The sequence below is a fragment of the Microtus pennsylvanicus genome, chromosome 12 (genome assembly GCF_037038515.1).
Source record: "Microtus pennsylvanicus isolate mMicPen1 chromosome 12, mMicPen1.hap1, whole genome shotgun sequence".
Lineage (NCBI taxonomy): Eukaryota > Metazoa > Chordata > Mammalia > Rodentia > Cricetidae > Microtus > Microtus pennsylvanicus.
Genome location: NC_134590.1, coordinates 6,770,645 through 6,788,653, shown reverse-complemented (window position 1 = coordinate 6,788,653; position 18,009 = coordinate 6,770,645). Strand labels below are relative to the sequence as shown.

General features: G+C 48.9%; 1 protein-coding gene across 1 annotated transcript in view; it reads left to right on the top strand.

Moving 5' to 3' along the window:
- Positions 1-9,525, top strand: part of Cds1 (CDP-diacylglycerol synthase 1) — a 69,394-nt gene extending 59,869 nt beyond the window's left edge. Inside the window, exons 11-13 of the mRNA XM_075943051.1 lie at positions 1,265-1,384; positions 3,453-3,556; positions 7,130-9,525. Coding sequence (XP_075799166.1) covers positions 1,265-1,384; positions 3,453-3,556; positions 7,130-7,259 — 354 coding nt within the window. The 3' untranslated portion in view covers positions 7,260-9,525. The remainder of the gene's footprint in view (positions 1-1,264; positions 1,385-3,452; positions 3,557-7,129) is intronic.
- The last annotated feature ends 8,484 nt before the right edge of the window (positions 9,526-18,009 follow it).

Genomic DNA, 18,009 nt, shown 5'->3' with positions numbered 1-18,009 from the left:
TGGCTTGCTACAGGTGACTGTAACCTGTAAGTCAAATAGCCCTGCCTTTATAGCAGCAGAAAGCAAACAAGGACATACAGTAACTGTGCACATCTGTGTGTATGTACATTGTACTTCAAGCTCACAGCCGCAAGTTTTTGGAAACATCTACAAATAACTTATCTCTTTGAGTGCTCATCATTTGTTTTTAAACATTTCTTAACCATCCATGCTTCCTGTTACATCCTACAAAGCTTGGGCTCGTACCAGTCTTTAAGTCTGGAGCGATGTTGCTCTTTGAGAACAGATCCAAAACTTTGTGGACTGAACGTCTTTCCTGGACCATATCCGTCTTGTGCTGCTTTTAGTTCATAGTTAATTCCGGGGGGAAAGAGAGCTATACCCTCAGATAATTTGAATGTAAAATTCTGTTCAGATGATTTCTCTAAATCTTTTGAAATAATTTTGTTTATGCCCATTTTGACAGGCTTTGTTTTGTTTGAGACAGGGTCTTACCGTATAACCCTGTCTGGCCCTTGACTCCAGGTACTCCTGTGTCAGCCTACAGAGTATAGAATAACAGGGGCATGCCACCACCCCTTAACAGTATATTAAGAAACTCATCTCTGAGCCGGGCAGTGATGGTGCACACCTTTAATCTCAGCACTCGAGGTCAGCCTGGTCTACAGAGCAAGTTCCAGGACTACCAAGGTTACATAGAGAAACCTTGTCTTGAAAAAGCAATCCAAAAAAAAGGAAGAAAGAAAAAATATTTATTTCTGTTTGTTTCCATAGCTTTCAACTTAGTTTTGGCGACAAAGACAACTTCTTGCTATTTCATTGTTTAAAATTAGATAGTGTTATAAAATATAAAATTAAAATAAATCCTATGATTATAAGAACAAAATACTATGGTCTAGAGAGCAAGTGTAGAGTGAACCGAAGTGTGTGTGAATCTCCCACGTTTCCCACACAACTGTGTTTCCTAAGCCCTGGCTGAGCTGGAATTCTACCGGGTGTGGCAGTGGGGCTGTGGGTGCCTGGCAGGGAATTGGCACAGGGCATGGAGACTGTGGTGGGTGTGGTGGTGAGGCTGTGGGTGCCGGGAAGGGAGCCGGCACAGGGCATGGAGATGTGCTGTGTTTTCAGTCATGGTCTTTAACGCTGAGGCGTTAACAGAAATGTGGTCTGTCTCAGCCTCCTGTGTCTGCCATGATCCTGGGTTAGGTGGCATGAGTAAGTACAGTGTTAACGCAGCTGGTCCTCTCTCCTTCCTCCTCCTCAGGAAACAGTGAGCTTGTATCCCTTCCAGATACACAGCATTGCGTTGTCAACGTTTGCATCGCTGATTGGCCCATTTGGAGGCTTCTTCGCCAGCGGATTCAAAAGAGCTTTTAAGATCAAGGTGCGTTTCACATTCTCTGCTGCAGTCTCTGTGCATAATAGGAGCTCTCTGTCCTTGGGATGTGGCTCACACTGTCCACACTGAGCCCCTGACATCCGTGTAGCCTCACAGCCATGCTGCCTGGCTGGTTTGAGTCTATTTTTTTTGGGGGGGGGGGAGGTTTAGTGATGCCATATTCATTCCTTTGAAGTGTCTTATCCTGTTCTGGAGATGGAGTGTCTCTCAGTGCTGGGGTGGCTTTCAGACTTCAGGAATGGAGTAGTGCGCCATCTGCAGCTTAGCATCTCCCAGACCCACAGTTCTGCCAAGGAGCATTTGGATCGGGAACTGCCCCTCCTGTTAGGTAGAATCTGTCAGGTCAGGCTGGAGAGAACACTCTTGCACGTTCTCTGGGGTTCAGCTCTGAACGCTGCTGCTGCAGTATGAAGCTTGCACCACAGAAATGTCCGTGAAAGTCTTAAAACTTTTGTTTGTAAGACCCGCTTGTGGGTTGGATTTGATCTGTGAGAGTTGGTTCGCTGATTATGGTCCAGACACTTAAAGTCATCCCCACGTGTTAGTACAGCAGGGTCATCCTAAGTCCTATCATCACAGCCGCCCTCCCTTACCAGATAAAAGTACATCTGCTCACTGAGGGTTAGAATGGCTGGGGAAGATGTGCTGGTCAGGGAACGGTGCTCCGAGGAGGTGGGATTGGAGCCGAGATCTGAAGAGAGGACGAGGATAAATCTTACTGAGACGTCCGAGGAAGAGCGTTGACGTGAGTTCAGGGAGGGAGGCCTCGCTGAAGTTCCAGGACAGGCTCCTAGGCTCCAAAGCCACAGGGAAACCCTGTCTCCAAAAACAAAAACAAAAACGAAACAAAAAAAAATTAAGGGAGCCAGGACCGAGCGGCTGTTAGGGAACAGCGTTTGGAAACCACCCTGGACCTTAGGATGGTCATCAGGGAAGCATCAGGGAAGTAAATGAACTCGGGGAGCCTCTGCCCTGCCAAGGGTGCTGTGGTCGGGGCAAGGTAATATAGAAAGCCTGCAGGGTCCCTGGCCTCAGGATGCTCCCTCCCCGTGGGGGAGGGTGGGAAGCAGCCCTGTCCTCCCTTGCAGTGGGATCAGGCTACTGGGGCTCCCTCACACCTCAGTGAGCAGAGAAGGGAGGAAATAGGTTGGGAAAAATTAGTCACAGGTATTTAGATTGTGGGTTTTTTGTTTTGTTTTGTTTTTTTAAGACAGAGTTTCTCTGTGTAGCTCTGACTCTCCTGGAACTCGCTCTGTAGACCAGGCTGGCCTCCAATTCACAGAGATCCGCCTGCCTTTGCTGGGGTTAAAGACATGTGCCACCACCATTCAGTGTGGTTTTTTTGGTTTTTGTTTTTTTAATGGTCTCTAAGGTTCCTCATTAAAGGGAGAGGGTTTTTTTGTTTTTATATCTGAATGTGCAGTTGCTGTTGTATCTTGTGTGTTAGTGCCCAGATGTTCACAAGAACACTTGTGTTCTCTGGGGTTTGGGTAGTGAGCTCTTCTGCAGAAACCTCACCGCCTGGCCTCTCCTCACCACCTGGCCTCTCCTCAGGCTGTCTGATGGATGAGCACGTTCTCAGCCACCCAGATGCTTTGTTCTTCTTTTACCTCAATGCTTAAAGAAGGGTGCTTACCACTGGAGTGTTTGTTCCGGCACAGGGGTTGTTGGATAAACACAAGTTAGAGATGCGTGTGCGTCTATGTGACAGTGAGGCAGCTCCCACACAGCTGCTCACTGTGCAGGGCTACAGGCAGTTACAAAACTAGATAATTTAGAGAGATTACAGTAATGAGAAAAAGTGCTAGACTTAATTAATATGTAGTGTTATTTCAGTGCTGCGGGCCAATTTAGAAATCATTCAACAGTGAGTGGAGAGTTGAAAAATAACATTTTAATCTGTTGGCTGTATTCTAATTTATTTGTATTTGTTAGAAAAAAATTAATAGTATAGTTGTTTTCCTTATAAAGTCTGTAATACTGAAAAGACATTTACATGTCAGAATTTGATGCAGGGGATGTGTATTTCACATTTGTATGTTTGTTTCTGCAGGATTTTGCAAACACCATTCCTGGACATGGCGGGATAATGGACAGGTTCGATTGTCAGTATCTGATGGCGACGTTTGTGCATGTGTACATCACAAGCTTTATAAGGTACTTCTCTACTAAAGCAGAACCAGACACTTCATTGCATCATTCTTTTGAGTTCCCACTAGTTTAAGTTGACTTCTCTGCCAGTGGTCATTTATAATGTCAAGTGAAATGGAATTGTGGCTCTCGTCGTAGGATCCAGTGGTCATTGCTGTGAGCACACCATGACAGTTAGCAGGACCCAATCAGAAGGCCTGGTTAATGCGGCTCATGCGAGGTTCAAAATACAAGCAGATTGCATTTCTTTTTTCTGAGACAAGATTTCTCTGTGTGTAGCTCTGGCCATTCTGGAACTCACTCTGTAAACCAGGCTGACCTTGAACTCACTGAGGTCTGCCTGCCTCTGCCTCCCTAGTGCTGGGATTAAAGGCGTGCGCCACCACTACCCAGCCAGGTTACATTTCTTAACTGTGGGCATCACACTGAATGCTGTTAAGGAAGCAGACAGTTCATTCAGCCCAGTTATTGCTGGAGTGTCTGTGATGTGTCATCATGGAGCACAGTGATTCCCTCCCTGTCCTCAGAGCTTCTCTTGAGTGACATGTCATCACGGGGCACAGTGATCCCTCCCTGTCCTCAGAGCTTCTCGCGTGTGACACGTCATCACGGAGCACAGTGATTCCCTCCCTGTCCTCAGAGCTTCTCTTGAGTGACACGTCATCACGGAGCACAGTGATCCCCTCCCTGTCCTCACAGCTCCTTCCTGAGAGAGTGGAGGACCTGAAGTGATAGTAAAGGTCTCAGCTGGCAGTGAGGGGTGGAGGAGGTGGCTGTTTAGTAAATCATTGACTGTTCTTGTCACTAGAGAATATGAGTGTTTCCAGTCTGCCCTACAATGGCAGTTTAGCATGGGAGAGCCAACAATCATACCATGGTGATTTGATCTCCCTGGTCTCCACTGGGGCCCAGAAGGTCATGGAAAATATGTTTTCATCAGAGTTATTTAGAGGGAAACCCACATTCAGAAACTCATAAATTACACTTAACAATATGTATCTATACTAGTGTAAGAAATTTTGTATTAATCTTTTGGGGGGGTTGCAATCATTTTCATCAGTTTCCTTCACCTTTTCAAAGACTTTATTAGTTTTCTCTGTGGTATGTTTCTTTTCTCCTTCATTGATTTATACTTACTTTTTCATTTCTTTATATTTTCAAAGTTTAATTTGTTCTTCGCCTAGATGTTTAAGATAACACCTAGGTTGCTGATTTAGGCTTCTTTTCTAAGGCTGCAGACCCCGTCTTTAGCACCCCTGGGTCCTCGTCCTGTGGGTGCCAGTGTGCTCGTTTTCCCGTGCCACTGTCTCCCCTGACACTCAGGTTATTTAGAAGTATGCTGATTGGTTTCCAGGCAAATGAAGACTTTGCCATTGTTCTTTCTTTATTGCTGTGTGTCCTGGTTTCAGTGTGTGGTTGGAAGAACCTAAGGTCTGAGCCCTGCTTCACGGCTCAGCTCACCATCTCTTCTGGCGCACGTCGCATCTGACAGGAGCAGACAGCCACCATGCAATTTCAGATGTGACACTGTGTCGGGTGCAGTTTTGCTAAGAGCTGAGTGCGGTCATTTGAGTTGTGAGTGCTTGCGTTACGTTAATAGCGCAGAGGGGGCTCCTGCCACAATCGCAGGCCTTTCCTTTCTCTGCTCTGGTACATGCGTGTAAGTGCACATCCTCTCTTTCGAGGTCGTGTTGGAGTATCGTGATGTGGCTTTGGAATCCCTCCGTTGGCCACTGCTTGTCTCGCTGCCTGCCTGATGCGTGTTAGGACACTGGGGCCACTTCCATTAGAGCTAGCATGCGATTTCTTGGTCTTTTTGTAAAGCATTTCCCTGTCTTCATTTCAACAGTGTTTTTCTTTTCTGATTGTTTTATTCTTTATGACCCCATCACCCTCTTTGTCTTTTTGTATGGTATTTCCTTGTTGATAGAGTCTGACATCAGTAATTTATGGCTGAGCCCCTGAAATCCATAAAACAGACAACAACAGAGGCTTTAGAGATGGCAGATTTTGAAGGCGAAATTTATACTCTTTGTTTAGGAAAGGATTTGCCTGTGTTCTCTTAGCAGCACAGTCACGCTGCGCCACGCCCCTGTGGCTGAAAGCAGATCCTTGGCCTATTTGGAGGCAGCAGAGATGTCCTGGATCCAGCTCCCGGGAAACACCTGCTGACATCACTTTCCATTTAGCTCAGCTTGCTGGCATAGCTCCTTTCTCCGTGGGCGGCTGCTCCAGGTCATGCCACGGAATGCAGCAAGACCAGCTGGGCTGTGAGGGGCACATGGCCACCACAGGTTTCTGCCTTTTTGCCTCGAGACACGAAAGTGACCCGTGGGATGGCGGCTCAGTGCTGTTACGCTGCTACTGTTTTAAGTCAAAGATTTCTCGGAATAAATTGTGCCTCTTGTGATGTTTCTATAGAAGACGTTTCTTTGTCGCCAGGATTTCCACTTCTTACAATTCTGTTTTTAAAATCTGAACTGTAAATCATTTACCTACCTGTTTTTAATGTGCATCTTAGAATTCTGCACCACCCTACATATTTTGCTATTGGGATTTTCTAAGTAGATCTCACCGTTGTTTACACATGCACCCTCTGCAAGTGCACTGAGGAAGGTGGTAGGCTTGTTGGGTTTTGTTTTTATTTTCTTTTGCAACAGTGTCTTACTCTGTAGATCAGACTGACCTGGAACTCACTACATAGTCCAGCCTGGCTTCCAACTCATGTCCAATACTGAGCTTACAGGTATAAGCCGCTTTGTCTGTCTTGCCTCACAGACCATTCACAGAATGTATACATGTGTTGAGCTCTCCAGGCCCGGCTGTGGGAATTTGCATTCCCATGACTGCAGCAGTGTTAGCAGAAGCCAGGGTGTGAAGGAGAGACCCCTGCCTGGGGTTCCTCTTAGCTCTGTGTACCCCAGCTGGGCGACACACTGAAAGGCTGGAGTGGGGATCCTGGAAGAGTGAGCCCAAGGAGAGAGGGTGGCAGGCTGGTCCCGTAGCTGTTCCCTGGGCCCCTTCCTCCTGTGTGGACTGCTCTGGTGGATGGGCAAGAGGCCAGTGCTGTCCTTGGCCTCCGTTCAGAGAGCAGAGGGCGTCACGCTCTTTGCGTTTCCCTGGGACTTTGAAGAAGACACTGGTGCATCCATAGTTCAGATCATAGTTCCCCTAGGGTATTTCATCAACAAAGTACTTTACATGGTCTAGAAGTCTCTTTGAGGCTAAAACTTGTAAATTTCTTTTTGTGCCCTCCTTTTGGTTTGTCCTGTGTCTCCTGGCCCGAGGATTTGCCCTTCATCAGGTTGCCCTTGAGAGAATTTCTGTAGAACTTAGATCTCTGTTCTGTGCCTGCCGTTCCCTCCTTGCCTGCTCACTCTTCTTGCGTCTCAAGCCTCAGATATCCTGGTGCGTTGCTCCCCTTGACACGAGTGCTGGGCGCTCACGTGGGAGCAGTCGCAGTTCTGTGGCAGTGGTTGCTTAGCCCTTCAGATGGGTTCTCGCTAGCATGTGCTCACTTACCCCCTGGGCAAACAGTGTGCAAATGGTGCCAACATGTTTTCTCTGCTTCCTCATCAGGGGTCCGAATCCCAGTAAAGTCCTGCAGCAGCTGTTGGTGCTCCAGCCAGAGCAGCAGTTAAACATCTACAGAACCTTGAAGACACATCTCATCGAGAAAGGAATCCTGCAGCCCACCTTGAAGGCCTAGCTTCCCTGAGAGGATGGACTGTCAAGGAGGAGCTCTCAGAACAGCTCCGAAGTCTTGCACTGAGCCGGCATGGGGCTGAAGAGGTGACGGATGCAGGTTTTGCAGATGTGAATGTCTTTCTCTGAAATTACTGTGAATATTTAACAAACTCGTGGTCTAACTGATGAGTGTATAGCAGGCGCTTGCCTGTGAGAGATCCGCTCTTTTCTAAGATGTTTTCCCATGTTAACTTCTCTGCCCTCACATGCTGGATTCTGCAGTTTAGGAGACTTGTGTTTTAAAGAGTCAAACACTGGAAGTTGAGCCCCTCTTAGGGTTGTGCCTGGTGGTGAGCTCTTTTGCACAAACTTCGACCTCTACATTGGGAAATGCCTCTCTGTAGCCCCAGGCTTGCTGCAGGCATCGTGGGGAGCCAGGTCCTGGGGCCTCCTCCTCTTAGAGACTCAAGTATTTCTGAAGGGCTGAGTTAGATTAAAAAAGAAAGAAAAAGAATGATTGTTCACTTTTTTCTGTTTTCTTTTCTTCCTTTTTGTTTGTTTGTTCATGGTACCGGGGATGGAACCCAGGGGCTTCCACTCCTGGACTCTGTTCCGTGAGACTGCCTAACTATCAGAGAGGTAACAGTCTGCTGAGTGGAAACGTCCTGATTTTAAGTAGTTTCAGAATTCAGAGGCTAGAGGCTGAAACCTGTACCATTACTGATTTGTCCAAAAGCAGGCGTCAGCATCCACTTCTGACTAAACTCTTTAAAACCATAGCCAACTCCCCGAGAGACCCAGAAGTGGGTCCTCAGCGAAGACAGTGGCACCTTAAAAGCTGCAGAAAGTCATCCCGTGGCTTGGTGGTAACCTGTGGATCTTAGTTCCCTGAGTCCCAGGATGGGGAGGGGTGGGGCTGGGGCGGAGCCCTGGCAGGTGCTGAGGTGAGGCGCTGCCTCCTGCTCTCTGTGCGCCTCTCCTGGAAAGAAGACCCAGGCCCCTGCCCACTCCTGCTGGCCATCTATAGCCGTTAAGAAGAAAAGCACACGGATGCCATGCCCTCCTTGGGTGGGCCGGACATTGTCACCAGACTGGAGGACACCTCTCAGCCCTGGACACAGCTGTTGCTGTGTGCTATGTGCTCTCCAGCCATCTTGACAACGCGCATTGTCGGTCACCCTCAGCAAACGCCCAGTTCTCCACTTCAGTGTCAGAGGGGGCAAATAGATACATTGTAAAGGATATTTTGGTAATGAAAAGAGTAAATATTTTGTTTAAATTAGAAATGAATTTCAGTGATCACACATTCCCTTCCTGCTATAGATGTGCCTGGGTTCTGAGGATTCGCCTCCAGGGACCGAGTGTGCTGTCCTCACACAGTGTATGTCCTGCAAAGGAGAAGGCCGTCACTGTTGGGTCTGCTCTCTACTAGGTGACTTGAGACCGGGGGCTGCACCGGCCTCCATCCTGTCCTGCTTCTGTAGAAAGCCATGGCACTGCCACAGGCCACGTGGGAAGTGATTCCTACCCCCTGCTTTTGTTTGCCCCACTTCCCACTCCAGATGTTGACAATAAAAAGTCGCAGGCACCAGAGAAACAGCAAAAACCTTGTGATAGGAAGATGCACTGAGCTGCTTCAGGACGACGTCGATTCCCCTCGCTTACCGCATTCCTGTGGGATTGGTAAGGTGTTACAAGACAGAATTAGGAAAGCATAGCTTACTCACAGGTACAAATATTCTCCTAAACAGATGAAATTAGGACCATTTACAGTCAAAGCTTTTCTCAAATAGACTTTTAGATTGTGTACATTATGCCATGTAAAAAATAGGTTCCCAATTTTAAGAAAGCTCTGAAGATTGACACTTCCAGTATACTTTTATAGCATGTATATTAAAATGGACCATATTTTAGCAATCACCGGCAGAGCCAGACTCCAGTCAGCGTTCTGTTTGCACCAGAAGAGGCTTCAGCTGCTGCAGAATGTAAGGGACAAACGAGAGCTGGGGACGCCTTCCACAGTGCTGGGAGCCTGCTGTTTGTACCCATGGTTTGGCTTCTCCTTGTGGTGGCGCACACAGACCGCCCCTCTCACTCAGCCTTCTCTCCTCACTCGCACTTTGGTTTGGACGCAGGTAGTGACGCCTCGTTCACTGGAAAGGAAATGGTAGCAACTGTATATAAGCTGTACATGGGTGAAACTTTATGATATGTGTCAATCAGTTCTCTGAATCTTTTTACTGAAACTGAGATAGAAAAACAATAATAAAAAATGGATGATATTTTGACTTGGCTGTGCATTTTGTCATTGGAGAAGAATTCCTTAAGCATCTGAAAAATGAACTGCCTGCCCTGTTCTCACTCATTTTTGGACAGCCCCATCCCTTGTCCCCTAGTGTCATTTTATATACTTCTAAGGTGAGCTTCATTGTCCCTTGCTATTGAGACACATGAGAGGGCCCCATCTGTGTCCAATGAAGAGGAACCCGTTAGTAATTGTGCCTGTGCCCACTGCTGCCCATAGCCAGTGGGAAAGGGTGGGTTGGGAGGGCTGAGCCAAAGACCAACTGCTTTGACTGTGGCTTTTCTGGTAGGACTAAGTGCTTCTTGAATGGTAGGCTGGCTCCCCTTCCCTTGAGCAAACCTGGAATGTCCCCACTAATCTGTGTAGCCCAGAGCGTCCTTCTGGAAACAACACTGGAGCTTAGCTTGGATGGGGGATGAAAAGAGTGGCTGCAGGTGCAAACCCCATCCCATGGGAGATGGGTACCACCTGAGCTCCTTTGAGAGGCTCCAGTCCTTTGGAACCTCTGTGGAGAAAGGGCCTGTGAAGTTCTGTAAAGGCAGTCAGAGCGCTTCTCGGCCTTTTGGCTAAGATCAAGTGTAAAGGCAGTCAGGTCTAGACATTTTCCCCTAAACCAGTAGCCATCCTGACAGCCTGGTGTCTTCAAGTACAGGTGTGTTGTACTTTGCAGAACCATCGGCACATCCGGGTCACTCAGTGAAGAGTAGCGACAGGCACATTTGTGTCAATAGCACAGTGTTCTCCAGAAGCTGCAGGGAGAGTCGGTCCAGTGTCCTAAAGCATAGAGGGGTATGGCTGATAAAGGCCTTGTCCACAGAGAAAATCCTTGAGTCGGACATGCCGTCTGAGTAATTGGGAGAATGGAAAGCCACTTTGTCCCCTTTAGTGGAAGGACAGAGCTCCAAATCGCTCCCCTTCCAAATCCCCTTCTGAATCTGTGGGCTTTGGGCTGTCCGTAAACCCCGAGTCTCCTTTTCTGTTGGTCCAGCTCGAGTTTAGTGGATCCCAGTGGTTTTTAACCCTCAGATAAGGCCTAGAAGAGGGCACAGTTTATAGGATAGTCATGGAAAAACCCTTTAATATAGTTTTCATTAGTTTGATAAATCCCTCATAGTTATGAAGGGATGAGAGAACCAGAAATTTCACCTAGTCCAGATCAGATGGGCATTTCACTGGTAAGCCTTTCCCCCGCAGAAACTCTGTTGAAATATAATTTACACACCAGGCTGTACATGACAATGCATGCCTGCTCTCCCAGCACTAGGGAGACAGAGGCAGGAGAATCAAGAGTTGAAGGTCAGCCTCAGCTATGTATAATTGCCACAGCAGCTTTGACCTTAAGAAGAACTTGCCTCCGAACAACCAGAGCAGTTAATTTACGTACCCAAACTTACTCAGCCATCACTAAATGTGGTTAGAAACCGTGTCCTTGTTCTTCCCAGAAGTTCCTGGTGTTCCATTTGCAGTTAATCCCTTTGCTGATGCCCAGCTGTGTTGCCCCTGATCCACTAACCTGTTTCATTTGCCTTTTGTGGGCGTTGTGCATTAATGGAACCATGGGTGCACTGTGTTTTGTATCAGGCATAGCATTTTTGCGTGTATTACTGCTTTTCATGCATATTGAGTTTGGACAACCCATTTGCCACTTGAGAAGCACTTGTATTATTCCCAACGCGGGACTTTTATGAAAAATGTTGCTTCCATCAGGGAGAAACTAAAAGGAGAAACCTCTGAAGACGCTGGTCTCCGTGAGCCTCTGAATTAGCAAGAAAACCGGGGTAGGGGAGACACGGCATTGGAATGCTGTTTCTCACAACTGTGTGTGTGTTGGGGGGCAGTAAAGGGAAAGAGTGAAAATGTGTCAATCGTCCCTTATGGGATCCAAAAGCTTGGAATTCACAGAAGACTCAGAGGAAGGAGACTTGATCGCGAGATATCTCTTAGGCTCCACCTTTACGGCACAGGAAAGGAAAGCACACGATTCAGCACGCAGATGGAATCTTCGCAGTGGCTTGGCCCTAGAAGCCATGATAATAAGGGAATGTGCTGCCTCCTAACTGCTTGAAGTAGAAAACTGAAAAGCGTAGTTATTTCCAAAGTTATCACTGTGTCTTGACATACCTTATTGTCCGGGTTAGGTTTCTGTCAGCCTGCCTCAAGCTAGTCACCTGAGAAGAGGGAACCATAGGCAAGTCTGTGGGGCATTTTCTTGATTAGTGACTGAGATGGGCGGGACTAGCACCGGAGTTGTATAAGACAGCAGGCAGAAGGCTGGAGAGATGATGAGTTGGCTCACAGCGAAGAAAGACAAGAAAGGTTGAGCAAGCCAGTAAGCAGCATTCCGCCATGGCTTCCGAGTGAGTTCCTGCCTCCCGGCTCCTGTCCTGACGGCTCAGGGATGGACAGTGATGGACAGGTAAGCTGATATGCCCTCCCTCCCTCCCAAGCTGCCTTTGGGAATGGTGTTTTGGTCACGTTGGTAGAAAGCACACTAAGAGACTGGCCAACTGAGCCTGCGGAAAGGGAAAAGCCCAGGGAAGCACTCCAAGCCCTTTCTTTGTTTCATTTTCAGTTTTATTGTAGATACGCAGACCTCCATATTATAGGGAGAGCATTTGTTTAGACTTAAGTCAGACACAATTACAAGTCCCACTTTGGTTTTTTGTGTGTTTTGTTTTCTGTGGAGAGGGGTAACGAATCCTAAACCAAATATATTGCCCTGCGGTAAGGAGTAGAGTCTAGTCATGTTAAAAAAAAACGCCAGGAAGCCTAGGCCCAAAGACTTGACGGAAGTTCTAGGCGAGAGCACAATGAGGTGGACATATGTTCTTCTCGCTTCCAGACAGCAAAGGGAAAGACAAGAGCTTCACATTGACCCCTGAGTTCTCAGAAGAGAACACTTGTAGGCACCAGGAATAATTCTACTCTAAAAGATCTTAAATTCCAGCCTGATGTGGTGGCCCATGCCTTTAATCACAATACCCTAGAGGCAGGGGCAGGGTTGTGGAGTTGAAGCCAGCCAAGGCTCTATCGAGAGACCTATAAAAGGACAGAAAAATACATTTTTTGGAGGGGGTATAAAACTGAAGAATACTCATTCCCACCATCCCTGTGCTGAGTAGTTCTATGTTAATTTGACACAGGCTAGAGCCATTGGAGAGGAGAAATCCTTGATTAAGAAAATGTCTCCAGGTAAGCAGGCTGTAGGCAAGCCTGTGGGACATTTTCTTAATTAGTGGCTGATGGGGGAGGGTCCAGCTCATGGGGAGTGGTGCCAGCCCTGTGCTGGTGGTCCTGGGTTCTATGAGAAAGCAGGCTGAGCAAGCCATGGGGAGCAAGCCAGTAAGCAGCACCCCTCCGTGGCCTTGGCATCAGCTCCTGCCTCCAGGTTCCTGCCCTGTGTGAGTTCCTGCCCTGACTTCCTTTAGTGGACTGTGGTTTCATCACAGCAATAGTGACCCTAACTAAGACCATCCCCAAATTCCTGATTTCTGAAGGGTGGGCACCATCTCTTCAGTAGAGGTGCACATGAAGTACTATTCGGCAGGAATGTCACTTTGGCACCCCCAGCTAAGCCCACATTCTGCCCTCAGAGCCCTTCAGGTCAGCTGGGGAGATGCATCTGCTGTGTTTGCAGTCCACTCAGGAAGGACCCCTAACTTCTGCTGGGGTGAAGAGGAGGGCGACAGGAAAAGCCCAGGGAGGTCCAGAGGCTTGGGTACCTCCTGCAGCTGCTGGGACAGCCTGCCACTGCCACGTACTTTCTCAACAGATACCTTCTTTATCCTGGCAAGTGGCCTGTCCCCAGGTCAGAATGTGTTAGAATAGGAACTTAGTAACAACATGGAGGGTGTGGATGGGTGTTGGCTGGTTCCTGGGAAAAAAGCCCTTGGATACCTGCTGAGGGGGTGGGGAGAGAGGACACATGGCTAATGTAGGCACCAGGACCCAAGAAAGTTGGAAATGTATACTAAAAGTTGTAAATAAGTCTTCACAATGGTTAAACACGGGAGCAAATGTAGAAACGTGGGCACGTTGCTGGTCGATGGATAAATACACGTGTATAAATTACACAGTGAACCTCTGCTTGGCAGTGAGCAATGCACTGGTACATGCTGCTTTGTGTACTCAAGACTCGCTCAGAGTCTATAGCCCTGGTTGTCCTGTTTGTCTGTAGTCCAGGCTTGCCTCAAACTCGCCAGAGTCCAGCTTCAGCTTTCTGGATGCTAGGATTATAAGTGTGAGCCACCAGGCTTGCTTATAGGAAGGATATCTCAGTTATTCATATCGCTTATTATGGTACCTGCGCAATGGGGTCTGTAAGCAGGCAGAATGAGTGGGGGCACCCAGGGCTGAGCACAGGTCAGGGAGGGCTGCTGCCTGCCCCCATTGTTGCCCTGCAGCAGGTGCAGGCAGTACAGACAGGGTAGAGGCAGGGCTGTCATTTGAGCAGGCTCAGTCGAGGTGGGAGGCTTTCTCTTTGTTCTGACTTTGGGTAAGGATGCTTCTCACTGAGAGAGTGGGCATGCGGCTCCATGGACCCCTCCAGGACTAAGGGCCATGGAAGGTTTAGAATCAGTTGTCTGTGAAGGATTCAAAGACTGGGTTTCAGGCCTGGGATCTAGATACACGAAGGCTTAACCCTAACCCCACATGCTGCAGAAGTTGTTCTATGAAAACTGCATCCGAGCTGAGAGCAAAGATGCTCCAGCCGCTGACGTGCTTGGAGGATTTCTGCACAGTGGTGGGCCATGGGGAGACAGTGAGCCGCTACAGAGCATGGCTGTGGGAAGGTTGTGCTCGGACCACAGGACCCCCGCTGCCCTCAGGAGTGCCGGAACCATCCCTCTGAAGGGGTAGGCAGAAGGCATGGTCGGAACAAAGGAGAGAAGCCACTCGGGGTTTTAATCAGCGCAGTGGCTCAATATGGCGTTGGTACTGTTGTGTGGAGGAGCTACCGGGAGACAAGCAAATGCCACCCATAGCACCCAGTTCTGAGACTCACACTGCTCCCTATCAGCCTGTCTCGCAAGTGGAAAGCGAGTGGACAGGAAGATGAAAACCACTGTGTGAATAAAGATGAGTAGGTAAGAAAGTGTGTCGTCTGAGAGGGAAGACACGAGGAGGCTTAGTATCACGACTGTTGAAAACAGTACCGATTCAACAGAGGGTCAAAATTGGCACAACGGGATATTATGAAATTGCAGATTGCAGAGCCTAAAATCCCCGCTCTGGCAGAGGCTTTTCCACTGAACTTTAAAGGTAGGGCAAGGGAAACTCACCATAAGTTTACTGAGTTGCTATGGAAAGGTCAGGCTCTCATAGGAACGTTCTAGAAGAGGGTTTTTGTCTAACTTTCTGATGGCCCAGCTGAATGTGTATCAGCATGAACATGGGGGTTGCTACTAGAAGAAAAAGTAGCATTTTCAATGTATGGATTTGAATTTGAACTGGACGCATGTTCGATAATGTGGGAGACTCGGGCAGCAAAGCCAGACATTAACAACTGATCTGTAGGTGGGCAGCCACAGCCTGGCTTGGGTTGACCTTTGCTCCAGGAGTCCTTTCAGGAATCAGTTTACAAAGGAGCGGTTTCCTGCTATGGTTGTAAATGTGTGTTGGACATTACATTTTCATACTGGGGTGGAACTTGGAGATTGTGCCTAAGTCCACGCTTCGTCCCTGCGCTGTGCTCTTAGCTAGAAGCAGCATTTTCAAGCCCCATTGTCTGAAGTTGGTTGTAGTTTTCAAGGCAAGGCCATAAACGAGTTGTTTTTATTGGAACAACTCTGTCCTCTTCCCTGGGAAAAAGCTTGCAGTTTCATTTTGTCTGAGCAGGAAGCATGAGAGATGAAGATCAGGGTTGAAGTTCTAATGGTTTATCTTCCTGATATGGCCGGGTGTGATTCTACACAGATGGCATGGCCGGGTGTGATTCTGCGCAGAGGGCATGGCCGGGTGTGATTCTGCGCAGATGGCATGGCCGGGTGTGATTCTGCGCAGAGGGCATGGCCGGGTGTGATTCTGCGCAGAGGGCATGGCCGGGTGTGATTCTGCGCAGAGGGCATGGCCGGGTGTGATTCTGCGCAGAGGGCATGGCCGGGTGTGATTCTGCGCAGAGGGCATGGCCGGGTGTGATTCTGCGCAGAGGGCATGGCCGGGTGTGATTCTGCGCAGAGGGCATGGCCGGGTGTGATTCTGCGCAGAGGGCATGGCCGGGTGTGATTCTGCGCAGAGGGCATGGCCGGGTGTGATTCTACACAGATGGCATGGCCGGGTGTGATTCTGCGCAGAGGGCATGGCCGGGTGTGATTCTGCGCAGATGGCATGGCCGGGTGTGATTCTGCGCAGAGGGCATGGCCGGGTGTGATTCTGCGCAGAGGGCATGGCCGGGTGTGATTCTGCGCAGATGGCATGGCCGGGTGTGATTCTACACAGAGGGCATGGCCGGGTGTGATTCTGCGCAGAGGGCATGGCCGGGTGTGATTCTACACAGATGGCATGGCCGGGTGTGATTCTGCGCAGAGGGCATGGCCGGGTGTGATTCTGCGCAGAGGGCATGGCCGGGTGTGATTCTGCGCAGAGGGCATGGCCGGGTGTGATTCTGCGCAGAGGGCATGGCCGGGTGTGATTCTGCGCAGAGGGCATGGCCGGGTGTGATTCTGGCAGATGGCATGGCCGGGTGTGATTCTGCGCAGAGGGCATGGCCGGGTGTGATTCTGCGCAGAGGGCATGGCCGGGTGTGATTCTGCGCAGAGGGCATGGCCGGGTGTGATTCTGCGCAGAGGGCATGGCCGGGTGTGATTCTGCGCAGATGGCATGGCCGGGTGTGATTCTGCGCAGAGGGCATGGCCGGGTGTGATTCTGCGCAGAGGGCATGGCCGGGTGTGATTCTGCGCAGAGGGCATGGCCGGGTGTGATTCTGCGCAGAGGGCATGGCCGGGTGTGATTCTGGCAGATGGCATGGCAATCATTCTAAGCATACGTTCACTGAGGTCATAAAAAGGACACTGGGAAGGGTGAGCGCTGTGAGCAGAGGCTGGAAGGAAGAGGGAGGACGCTAGTTTCTCATGCACCTCACTTTGGGAACTCAGATTCCTCTGAAGCAAGGGTGGCTGTGGGCTTTGACTGCCGGGAGCTCTTTCCACTGTGCCCGGACCACATGGATGATCAATTCCCCACTGATTTGCTTCTGGGTTTCATAGTTCAGCACATCATTTCTTGTTAATTTCTGGTGGTTTGAAAGAAAATCACCCTGGAAGAGAGTGGCACTATTAGGAGGTGTGGCCTTGTTGGAGGAGGTGTGGCCTTGTTGGAGGAAGTGTGTCACTGTGGAGGCGGGCTTTCAGGTCTCATAAATGATCAAGATACCACCCAGTATCTCAGTTCACTTCCAGATGCTAGCAAGATGTAGGATTTTCAGTTATCCCTCCAGCACATCTGCCATCTGCCTGCATGCTGTCATGTCCCGCCATGATAATGGACCGAACCTCTGAAATGTAAGCTGCCCATTCAAATATTTCCTTTATAAGAGTTGCCATGGTCATGGTGTCTCTTCACAGCAATAGACACCCTAAGACAATTTCCAAGTTCGTGGGAACGTGTTGAGGCCAGACGTACTACTTTGGCTCTTTAACGTCCAAGCACCCCAACTTGACAGCACTTGAGGAGCAGGCATCTTAGTAAATTTTCACCTAAGAAACTCAGATACAGAAAAGGTTGTCATTCGCTCAAGTGATAGAGGAGAAACAGCTCTGGGCCTGATGGGTATAGCATACTTGTGAGAGCTTATGCAGTATTAAATGGTAGTGCCGACAGCTGTGTATGATCAAGAGTGTAGTCTTGTCTAGGATATCAATGGGAGGTTTTAAAAGTCCTTGTTAGTCCCCAACACTTCCGAAGTGTGTCATTCACAGAGATTTAAGTCTCAGAGGGAAGTTCCAATAACTGGTTGTAGCTGCCAATGCCCAGTCCAATTTGGCAGGTGTTGGGGGAAGCTCAAAGAATGTGCTGGAATCTGATTAGCAAGCAAACAAGACTGCAGATACACCATGGCAGTGTGGGAAGCATGCCTTCCGTGTGGGCAGCACTTCCTGCATCTTTTCCTTGGGTTGTGGTTTTCAGGTCTTTATCCCTCCAGTCCTGAAACCTGTCTGTGGGTTAGCATGAAGCCTGCTCTCATAGAATACTAAAACCAGGTCTGCTCTTTTCACCACGCTGATATTTGCCCTGCAATACAGGAGTGCTGGAGAAAACTGGGATCAGGGTGGAATCAGTGAGCACGTCTTCACTACCAAGCGCAGGCAACAAAAACAGGCACCAGCTTTGCTTAAGAAATGGCCTTGAAAATAGGCAGTGGTGGCACAGGCCTTAATTCCAACACTCAGGAGGCAGAGACGGCAGGATCTGAGTTCGAGGCCAGGCTGGTCTAAACAGAGTTCCAGTACAGCCAGGGAAACACAGAGGA